This window comes from Anarhichas minor, unplaced genomic scaffold (assembly GCF_050575085.1).
Source record: "Anarhichas minor isolate MPS153535 unplaced genomic scaffold, ASM5057508v1 ptg000011l, whole genome shotgun sequence".
NCBI lineage: Eukaryota > Metazoa > Chordata > Actinopteri > Perciformes > Anarhichadidae > Anarhichas > Anarhichas minor.
Window position 1 is genome coordinate 1308431 of NW_027466457.1, and position 12147 is coordinate 1320577.

General features: G+C 45.0%; 1 protein-coding gene across 1 annotated transcript in view; it reads right to left on the minus strand.

Moving 5' to 3' along the window:
- Nucleotides 1-1344: 1344 nt before the first annotated feature.
- The window catches only part of mrpl23 (mitochondrial ribosomal protein L23), a 31090-nt gene continuing 20287 nt past the window's right edge, over nucleotides 1345-12147 (minus strand). Inside the window, exon 5 of the mRNA XM_076088822.1 lies at nucleotides 1345-2332. Within this exon, the coding sequence (XP_075944937.1) occupies nucleotides 2168-2332 (165 nt within the window). The 3' untranslated portion in view covers nucleotides 1345-2167. The remainder of the gene's footprint in view (nucleotides 2333-12147) is intronic.

Consider the following 12147-nt stretch of genomic DNA (forward strand, 5'->3'; position numbering starts at 1 on the left):
CGTCCAAATCTTAAGGACTGTGATTTGGCATTCATTCCGCCTCAGACGTTTTTAATGTAAATGGTGCACTTTGAGGTAAAGCAGTGTTCTATTCTGGAAAGAAATCATCTGTTTTATTCACATCCAAACACTACGCAATTTTGGCAGGTCCTCCACAGATGTTATCACTTTAAAAAGGAAAGTCGATCCTCATGTAACCAATGTAACATTGTCAATGATTAGAATAATATGCCAGATTATCTTGTCGGCAAAATGATCAGTACGAGTAGAAATCTAACTCATTAAATTATTTTCTGTGGAATATAAATGATTCACTTCCATAATAAACCTGAATCACCCAGAAATGTGTCCATCAAAAGAACATTGTGTTACATTGGATGTCTCCATCTATGACTTCATTTGTTGTTTTTCTTCTTCAACCTTCAAACATTTTATCAGTTGGTTCTTCATAAAGAGCTAAAATGACTAAGAGATATTCATCTGCATGAGCAACAGATGAGCTCATTAGCAAAGTGTGTCTCAGTGTCGGTCTACGCTCCAGGACAATCCAAAATGTCCAAAACACCAAACAAACTAATCAATGCCAGTCGACAGTAGTGCATCCGACTTCAGAAGACACAGCGTATCCCTGTGACAAGGAGCAGGAGGAGAACAGGGACAGATTATTGCTTTGCAAACACCAGAATTTGATTTCTCAACTTTTAATGTGGGGCCTGTTCAGGCCGGGGGAGAGTGAGAACAGGAATTTGGTCTTACTCTCTGTTGGTTAAGCAGCTGTTTCTCTGGAGGTCCGGACTGAGCAACAGAGCGAGAGAGAGAGAGAGAGAAAGAAGAAAAGCGAGAAAGTGAGTGAGACAGAGAAGAGTGGCTGTGTAACAGGAGGCTTGTTCAGTTCTGAATCAGATCGCTTTATAGCGACGCAGGGGGCGAGTGGTTCCAGGCAGCAGACAATGGGCCAACAGGATCAATATTGACATTCTCCTTAGTGATAGCTGAGTTGGCTGGGTGAGGTCAGGGACTGGACCTTTGTACTAGCCAGCCAGCATTAGTGGTCACGGCTGGGGGACACTTACTGTAACCTTGGCCTTTCAGCATAATGGAGGGTCTGAGCGTGCCCAGGAGAGGTCCCTCCCCTTTATGGGCCAGATTACCGTAAGAGAGCTCAGTCCTCCAGTGGCCCGATTCAAACACAGATCATTACATTGTCAAAACAGCTACCAGACCACGTTAGCACACGCCAAGGCCAGCTTGTGTGGCAAAAAGCGTCTCGAAGTGCCAGCTGTTGAGCGCAGCAGCCGTGGGAGATGAGGCGAGGCGAAGACAAGAAAAAAGTAAGCGGAGCCCTTTTGGACAACTGACCATTTATTAGCTCTTATTCCAACAGCACTTACAATTAGACAGATTCACTGGCAAGTCCTGCATGCTAGGCGAACACACATAAACACTGGGTACAATCTCTCAAGATTGATGGCAAGAGGTGCTACCGCAAAATAATAAAACACTCCGGCAAATTCCATGTCGTTGCTTTGCTGAAACAACAACTCAATTGTTGTTTACCTAAAGTGGTCAATTAATCCAAGGCAAACTCATAAAAGAGGAAAGGATGTGGGTTGTCCAGGTAGTCTGATCCAACTGGCTGAGAGTCAGGGCTACTAGGGATGCCACCGCATACCCCTCCCCAGCGTGGTAGAGGAAGAGGAGCGTAGGAGAGGGACAAAGTGAAGGAGGGACAGCAGAGGAGACACACGAGGAGGAAAGGAAACTCCCAAGGAAAGACGAGAAAAAGAAAGAAAAGGTGCAGAGGTACTGTTGTCAAAGAGGAGGGGTAAAAGTAGAAGGATGTGGAACAGGAAGGGTGGGGGGAGGAAGAAGAGGAGGTCATCTGAGGTGATGGTGATTCTGTACGATGGGCTGGTTTCATGAACGATGGAGCCGGGCCACTCTCCTTCCTGCGTTTCAGTTCTGGCTCGGGTTACTGGACCGAAGCCTCACAAACACACACAAGTCTCCCACACACATGCTCATTCTTCTTTACTACACACTTGTGACTCTTTCTTACAGAAATAGAAGTGACATCACAACAGTGGCGTGAATCAATACACGTTGCTCCCAATGAAACACCCACGCCACACCATATGAGCTCAGAGTTCACGGTCAGGGGGCCGTCTCACAGTCCGAACCACTCCGTGACCCCTCCTCTCCTGGGGTCGAGTTTCTGCCTCTGCTTCTCATTCTCCATGAACTGCTCCTGCAGCTCGTCCATGGAGCCCTCTGAGGCCGCCCGCTCCTTTTCTGGGAAGATGTCCGGGAAGGTGAACGTCTGTTCCTGGGCCTGGGAGGCAAAAAAAGAGAGAAAGATTAGCAAAGGAACCACCATTTTCCTACCTAATAATGAGAGGAATTTGTTGTTTATTTTCTATTTTAAATCATTTCAAAACGCGTCAAACTGCATTTTCCTTAAACCGTTTCCTTTTCTTTGCGGAAGAGAAGTGAGATACAGATTTGGAATTCAGGACACTGTTTCTCCCTTGATATCCCTATTTCCAGTTATACGCCGACTTTCTCTCTGGCATTCAATTTCTCCAACTCTCCCCCATATTTAATCTCTCATCTCTCTTCATTTCTCTGGTCTTGATTTATTCAGGGGGAAAGGATGGTATCCATTATTTATTCCATACCAACCCATCTCTGGCCATGGCTAATGCATCACTGGCCTAACCGTAGTCTGTGTCAGGCCGCCGTAGAGTACAGTACACACACACACACATGCGTGCCTGCACACCCACGGACAGGTCAGTGGGTGCAGGCATGCACACATACCCATGGCCTATCCCTCTCAGCCTCTCCCATGGACACCTGGGAGCAAGAATTCACTGTTATCAGTCTCAACTGGAGGCAAATCATTGCTGTCCTTAAATGACTCAACTTTTGATGATGAAACTGCACTTACATGTGTCGTTTTTATCACTCTGTTTGGATTTTGAGCAAACTGCGAATAAAAGTTATTCATGATTACTAACGTGGTAGTTTACACTAAACAGCAGCTTCCACTTGATAGTGACAAATGTCATAATGTGACTCATACACTTCTGAATTCATTCAAAAAGGGCCTACCCTCATGAAATGAATTGCATGAACACAATTGTCAATCAACTATTCTGTTTAAATATGTGAAATATTTTGTTTAGGGTCAGTGTGTAGGCGTGAAGGAATGGTCTGGCTCTGATGTGAATGTTACTTTGTCTGCCTCCAACCCCCAAAATACCAAGAAAAACATGCATATAATTACCACATAGCATGGTTTAATTCCCAAAGGAGGGGGACAACATGAAGCTCCCTCAGCCAAAGAAACAGAATGGAGCTGGCCGCGTCTACTCCAAAACATGCTCGACTGACACAACCGAGAGCAGGAGTCTTAGGGATCCTTATTGTACTCGTGCATGTATAAATGTCTGTGTTCAAGTGCATATTTGCATGTGTTTTGTAATGTTTCGACCAGGTCAGAACATTATAACATCCTTATAAAGCTAAATAACAGACAAGATAAATAAGGGAATGGATGCTTGGTGACTGTATATACGCTGGTTAGAGCTTTATAACGCACACACGTTATGAGATGCTCCATACTTCAAACAAGACTGACAAGCACCGAATGGAGCCTGCACCAAATTTGGTTTCGGTATAAAGGTCATAGTTTCCCAGAATTTCTTCTCAGATTTTTAGAAGCAGCAGACCGGTTTTAAACTCGCTCACTTTTAAACTCCAACTTAAAATCACTCTTTAGTTTTATGTCCCCATGCATCCAACGAGTGTAGTTTGCTGCAGCCAGAGAACACCGATAACAGCAGAAGCTTCACGTGAAACGTATAACATATAATATGCTTCAGATAACAGGAAGTGAAGAGTTAAATGGGGAGTAAATGCAAATGAGCATAATAATAAATAAACAATAAAACTACCTAATGTTCATGCTGCAAATGGTATTTTTAATTCCAACTTCCCTCTAGATTTTGAATAGTTCCTGTCCATTTAAGACAATAATAAACAAAACAATAAAATAAAAATTGTTGAGAGGCTGCAGTCCACCTTCCACCGTATTTCTTAGTCACTTACTAATCCTAAATAGAGGTTATCAGTGAAAAACAATACACCCTGGAGGGAGAGACTGGCTGGGTCTTAGCCTGCAAAGACTGCAGAAATGTTGTGAAAAATTACTATTTTGGTACGATACTTTAGACAGACCTGAATTCATGTTACTCTCTAAAACCGGGCCATTACAGTCTAAACTCTCTGATACCAGCTTTGAGGAGCAGCTGCAGCCATACACGCACAACCTTCAATCAAAAGAAAAAACACTGTTCTTGTGTTGCTGTCTTGCGGTAACGCCTGTATTGCAAACTACAGGAGGTTTTTCCAGTGAGCGCAGTAATGCAGGAAGAGAGAGACAAGAGTGCAGACCCAGTGAGGAGGCACAGGCCAGAGGGCTGCCAAACACCAGCGATGCACCTGGAAAGCGACCGCCCCTGCCAAGGCCCTTTGTGTCTCTCTGCACTCGCGCACACACTGTCATCGAGGAACACATAATCCAGAACACAAACACTGCACTGGGCCAAGGGACGTTTGCCGCAGGAGTACGAGGAGCGGGGAGGAGGTGGCAGCAGGGGAAAAAGATCGGGGTAAGCGATGCGAGCGACGTGACTGGAGAGGAGGAAAGGATCTACCGAAGCACTATAAACAGCAGACCTGGCAACGGGGGGGAAACAACGAACCAGTGAGCCAACATGACTTCACCCAATTTGAACCAAACCTTGTCGCATGACAGTTCCCAGTTACACGGCGTAGCACTGGACACCTCGTGTATACACATGGCGAAGATTGATATCGGCCTCAGTGAGCGGCGATTCACAAAAACAACAAAGAGGTTGAAGATTGAGATTGAAATCAACAAAAGCGCCGAGACTCGTTAAACAAGTCTTATTGTTGGCAGCAGGCTGCACCCTGTGTGTGTGTGTGTGTGTGTGTGTGTGTGTGTGTGTGTGTGTGTGTGTGTGTGTGTGTCAAGCGTCTGCTGGACACATTTCCGCAGTGAGAGAAAGTGCTGGCAGAGTGCATTCTTATTTTTGTTTGAAATATATACATCGCACCAAAGCAGAGGCAAAGCCAATGACCCCTCGGTCTCCGAGCAAAAACGCTCTTTCCTGTGCCTCTGAATGTGTGTGTGCGAGAGAGAGGGGAGGGGATGGGGGGGGGGGGGGTTGTGTATGAGTGCATATTGAGTGATTTATGGAGAAGACCGAGGGCTTTGGCCAAAAAGGACAAAAGTGGAGAAAAACAGTAAGGCCATCGTCTTCACCATGCTCCCAATTGAATCAAGCTGCCATCCAGGAATATTGAGACGAGGCCCCACACTGCTCGTGATGTAAACATACTTCTCTTACGCACATGAACAACCCATTACACCCACAGTTTCCCTCTCAATGGGAAAAGAAGGAGAAACACTGGGGGGGGGGGGCAGGGTTAAGAGGGGAAGGCAAATGTTGTCATTGACTCACGACCAACCCGTCTCACTTTCCCCATCTGTGTGTATATGTCTATGTTTCCTTATTACGCTCTAATTTATTGTCTTGCTCTGCTCCAGGAAGTGTGTATTTAGGATGTCGGTCTGGGCTGTGTCATTTGGGGACCGCTGTCGGACTTTGAACCAGTTGATTGGGGACATCTGTCAAATCGGGGGCAACGATCGGTGTCCCCGTGTTGTTTTTACAGCAGCTACATTCAGAAAGTGGTTTGCGTCTTAATTGGTATTAATTTGCTCACTTATAGTTGGGGGAAGCCTCTATGGTGCAAGCGAAATTCAGTGCAATGCCCCTAAATTAACCCTGCTTTTGTGTATGTGTATGTGGAGTCATACACAAGCACCAAGTTATCCTGTTTGCAGCCCCAGAGGGAAAGAGGGTAAAGAGCAGAGTGAAAAGAGAGAAGACCGGGCGAGAGGTGGAAAGAGACTCACAAAGGACTGCCTTCTATCTGAATGACCGTTGCTTCTGATCTGTAACAAACTAAGCATACAGTTGTGAGTCAAAAACAGCCGTGGGGGGGACTTCTTTTCACAAAAGAAGAAGAAAAAAAAAACAGAAGAATGTTGAAAGAATGGGCGAATGTGTCCGGTAACCTTGGAATGCATGTGAAATCAATACGAGGGAAATGTGAAGGGGGCGACTCTTTTGTTATTCATCAGCTTGGATTTAAGTATAAAATATGAAAGCCATGGTTGGTCTGGCTTGATGTGTTAAAATGTCTTTGATGAAAACGGGAAGGTGCCGGTTCACGTGCTTTTCCGACCTGGAGCTGAATAGATCGTTATTGCATTCGGCAGCTGAGGACACAAAAGGCTGATTCAACCTGCTGCTCCGAGAGTTAAAATATATACGGGACATGACTGGACGGGACCGGGACCAGACATCGCCACGTGACAGATGAGATGCACATTAGCATTTAAATGCCTCTGAATGGGCTGCACAGTAAGCACGGAGTAAGAACTATGCTACAAATCTGAACATAAAAAAAACAAACCAAAAAGGAGGCTTTCAAAGATGATTACTCAACCCCATTGTAGTAGGTTTGGACCTAATATGTCAATATCCTCAATCCACAGGACAGCTGCCATGGCATCAGATTTGATGTCCTCTGGAATGTTACTTAAGAGACCGTTATACAGACGTAAACCTACTCTTGAGGTCAAATGGTGACTTCTATTCAGATAATCTATTCAACCTAAAAAAATGAATCCATCAGAAAAAAAACATTCTAACGACTCTTTTATTTTGTGCTCTCTCGAAACCTAGAGTTATTGTGGGGCATAATAAGATGGGACTGAGGGGTCGGGGCCAAGTGCTCCGACTTCTTGGATGACCACACTTGATCGAGGAGCTCTCAATGTGGTCGCAGAGACTGAAAAGGCTTCAAGTGTTCTGAGAATACGAGACTGTCAGACAAACTACATATCCCTTTTATTGATGATGGACAATCCAGAAGGCATCGGAGGACAGTGCCATTCACAAAGCAGTCAGTAAAAATCAACCAGATGTTGGTGGGGCCGTGGGGGCACGGCCAAATCTGGACCGCACACTGAAACGGAGAGGTGTTGACGACGCGGTGAGAAATCTCATGAGGCCGTGGCTCATGGCAGCTGCGGTGGCAGTGCGGTGGGGTAAACCGTGGCGAAGCTCAGAGACATCTTGAGTGAAAGTGTGTGTGTGTGGTGGTGAAAAAGAGACCGAGAGGTGTTCACATTGTGGTAGAATCTATTATGACCGCAACACGGTAGGCAAACCTTGCAGACTACAGAGGGACAGACCACACGATGAGGTTACCAGGATTAGAGCTGAGGGCAACCCCCTGCTGAGTGCGAGTGTGTGTGAGTGTGAACAAACCCTATTTAACTAGGGAAATGTTGACTGCAGCACGCATCATGCACTTTTTCAGCAACTCATGCAGTTGTACACATCGACACCAGAAGCTGTGAGTTGCTCATTAAAAGAGCCACCATTTTCCTACTGTTGGCCAGTAACCAGCTCCACTTGACCAGTTGGAGGTGGTTACGCGCCTCAAATCCACCAGAGGGTGGAGCATTTACTACACTCTTTCCTAACAGGCCTGAGCAGTCCAGACCGCGGATTTCAAAAAGGTGTGATCACACCTTTGAGAGCCTGTTTTCTTTGGTCTTAACCACAGATGAAAATGTTGTGCATTTTTCTTTTTGGTTCATTTAAGTTCACACTGCCCAATTACAAGTGAACCGGGGCTTGCAAATGAAAGTCAGATGGACTCACAAGTAGCTTGTTTATAGGACAGAGTTTTGGCAACCTGTCATCCTACAAGATTACAGATTTTGGAAGCCAAGGAGCAAGGGGGGGGGGGGGGGGAACTACTTTGATTCCAGTTCCTTTAGGTTTAACTACGCATTTGGAACTTATCTGCACTTTCTGACATAATTTAGCATCTCTGGTCTTCATACCAGATAAGAAGGAAATGGCTGACAGTGATCAGTACAGGCTGTGGTTTGCCCTTGGTTCACTTTGTTATGCTAGCCTTTCCAAGCATGAGTAACTGCTGGCTATCCGATATCAACATCCGTCTCCTTGTACCCATAAAATCATAGAAAAAAAATGCCCAAACAATGGACATGTTCATGAGAATGGTTTCGGGGCTGTTTCTTGTAGTTAGTTGACATCATCTTCTCTGTTCTAACAAATTGTACCTCAGTTGACTTGGAAGTGGACCTACCAGGTTTGCTTTGAACTATACTGATGAGATGAACAAACCAACAGAGCGTTTCCCAAAAATTTCGCTATGTTTGGTGATGTGTGAAAGCTCAAACTCTTGTGTCGTGTATACTAACAAACACACAGTATTAACTCCCTATCTGAAAGGCTAAAAGACAAACATATCAGTCCACTCCAACACAGTCCAACTATTGATCTTAGGTTAGACCTGCAGAGAATCCTGTGCTCGTATTGTTGATCTCTACCTTTTACAGTTTCTTAGCCTAATATTGTAAAATCTCTGGTTGCTTTTCTATCTGCAATCACTGAGAAATAAATAGTCTGAGCAAACTGGGAGAGGCAGGAAAGACGATGGAAGAGGGCAGAAGAGAAGAGATGATGACTAGTCTGATGACTGTAAACAGCTCCCTCTGCCAGGCCCCTGGGTGGGCCACACATTCACTCTCACTTTATCTCATTGACACACACGCGCACACACACACACACACACAATACTCTACCCTATTGTCCCTCCGTCCAGACCTCCTGGTACAAACCATTTCAGTTGTTCCCTCAGGAAAGACAGCGAGGTGACAATGATTCAATGGGAAGACGTAAGAGGATACAATGAAAAAAATCTGTTAAAAAGTCTGGTGAAGAAGTCAAACCGTTGAGATCACTTGAGAGCCTGAAAGGCATTTAGCAAAATAACAGCTGAGAGAAAGGACAAATCATCCCCCTCTGTAAAAGACAGATAAGTGGCAGAGAGAGTAGACCGCTAACCAATAGCATCCTGGCGTGGGTTCGTTCAGGGTCATGACCCCGGTCCTCCCTCCAATTACAAGGACATCTCCTACACAGCTCGGCAACAGCCAAATAACTTGGTCAGCTTTGGCTTGCAGCAGTGTTCGTTTCAGTGTGTCTCCATGTCATTCACATGAATGGCCTTTGGTCCACATGAGGGAGACAGACAATATTTTGGACAATATACATGTGCACATGGGGAAATAAACTGCCTGCCGTGTGATTCTTGAGTCAGCATTGATGCATAAAAAGAAATAGCAATTTTGTTTGTAGATGCATTTTTGATAACCAAATTGCATTTTCTGTGGCTGCTTCACAATAAAAAGTAGTGTTTTGCAAGTTGAATGCTTTTACTGTGAAGTAGCGGCGGTAAGATGTTCCGTTTGCATTGGCATCAACTCAATACAGCTTTGCTTCGATGTTAAGATGCCAACAGTAAACTAGTCTGTCATCAACGACACATTAGCAACCCTTTGCTAAGTCTTGCCCTCATACGCAAACTGGCCAATCGTAGCGGAGCTTTGGTCAGCTCTGACCAGGGACCAGCAAATATCCGGCTCTGCTCCTTAGACTCTCCTTCAATCATTTCAGGTTTTATTCATTTTCAGGCTGGTTTTGTGGATTGTGAATGAACTCTGGACCTGGAGAAGTTGGAAGGAGGTATACATTTCTAAAATATTACGGAGAGTACGTTAGCACTCATTAACTAGCATTAGCACTTCTATGCTACGATAGCTACTGAAGGTATACTGAAGTACACACATGCTTTTGATATTTAATGATTGTAACAGTGAATAAAGACCTACCCGGCTTCTTGGGAACAGTGTTGTTCCTTAATGTCATTGTCTTCTGTCTCGATCGTCAGGTTCACTTTTACACAGTGATCTGGAAGCTTTAGCTTCTATCTTTATCTTTTTCACTGCTGATTCAATCGGCATCCTACCAATGCATATTGTAGACCTGAAATCACTTTCTGGTGTTTCCAAAAGTGAGTGCAGTGAGTGTAGTTAGTGACAGTGTGGGCTCCATGGTAGCTCTGACAGTTTGATGGAGCAGGGACGGGGGGGACGGGGGCGAGGCTTAGCGATGGGTCAATTACACTGGATAACATGAATGCATTGTTTTCCTGTGAATTCCTCGTGCTTAGAGAGGCAATCTGAATCCATCACTGGAATGGCGGACTCTGCCACTACCAATAAGAACTACAATCTAGAAAGGTAATTACAGAATGTAAATAAATTAAATGGATACTGCATAACAAAATGCAGACCATAAATAGTATCAGAACTGGAGTTTGACTTCATTATATTTTGAGGATTACACCTTTAAACGCCGTTTCTCAGTCACTGTTCTAAAAATAAAGCAGCGCACTTTTCTAAACCTTACAATATAATTACAATATCAAACTGCCTTAACTGTGTGTGTGTGTGTGTGTGTGTGTGTGTGTGTGTGTGTGTGTGTGTGTGTGTCCACTTTTAGCAAAGAAGGGATGTGTAGTTACAGCCTTTCACATAGGAACAGTTCCTTGCAGTGAAGCATTAGTGCACTTTGTTTTAAAATGAAGTACTGCATTGTACTGGTATTTAGTATGAGCCAATACCTTATCCGAGTAGCGAGTTTTTAAATCAGATTTTATGAAAGATATTGAAATGTGGTCATACATTGAGAAAAAATACTTAACTTCAGATGCATTAAGATGCACAGAAACTCGTAAGTAATTGTGTGGTACCTAAGGATTCCCAGCCCTAATGCGTACATGCGTTTTGTGACAAAGAGCAAGGAGCAGGAGTCAGGCAGGTGGGCGAACACCGGCTCTGGTGTCAACTGAAAATACTTTAGGATCTTTTGCAGGGACCCTCTGACATACTAGTGCAGGGCGTCCAGTGATGCATATGTACATACTTCTGCCCAGAGACAAACAGAGGGTGTGAGTGAGTGTGTGTGTGTGTGTGTGTGTGTGTGTGTGTGTGTGTGTGTGTGTGTGTGTGTGTGTGTGTGTGTGTGTGTGTGTGAGAAAGTGTGCTTGGTAGTTTTCATGTCTGGACATGTCTGCTCCCAGTCTGCTACTGGAGACGTTGGACCCTTGTAACAGAGCAGGAAAAGATCATCACCATCTAAATACACACCCAGCCACCCACAGAGACGTTTACATCCATCTGGTCTTGAACTGGACACTGAGGATCACAACAACAAAAACAATAACAGCCAAGAATAACACGACCAAATCTGCCCATATTAACAATAATACCAAATGGTGAATCATTACGCCTTCTGTCTTCGACGACAACACAACCTCTGTACCTTAAATCACACCTAAATCTCGCCCGCCTTAACCACCCACCCCCATTACACACACATAAACAGCTGTTCACCATCATTATCCCCTCCATCTATGTCACCCCCCCAACCCCCCATGCACCCCATTTCTCTCTGCCAACACATGTAAACAACCCTCACGTACCATCCCCCCCCCCCCCCCCCCAATTTCAAGCATCTCCTCCACCTACCCCGCCCCCTCTCGTCCCCAGACCCAACTATCTAGGCTACCAAAGACAAACACAAACACAAACACACACACACACACAAACTTAGACCCTTGCACAAAAACACATACGCTTGACCCTACATGCACATGCAACATAAACATGCAGGCATTGCCCCTGCCCCCTTCCCGACTGAGGAATGCGGGGACCAGCTGGTGGGGAAAATAAAAAAATGAAGAAGCATACCAAAACAGGAAATGCATCAGCAGGAGCCTATCAGAGGGCTTTATCAGGCCAGTGGCAGCTCTGCTTAGAACCTGGGTGGCACCGCACGGTGATTGGCTGATCAAAGTGGCAGCTGTGTCATTACAGGAGGTCAGGGGTAATCAAGAAAGGTTACGAGCATGCACTCGTGCTGTGTGTGTGTGTGTGTGTGTGTATGTTGGAATGCGTGTGTGTTGCCATGGCTATCTAAATAGAGGGGGGGAACCTGAACGAAAAGTGGGAGGAAATGAGTGTGATGAGAGAAGATGCTGCAGATAGATAAAGTAAGAATCAATCGAAAGCGACAAAAGGAAAGACGGTGAAAGAGATGT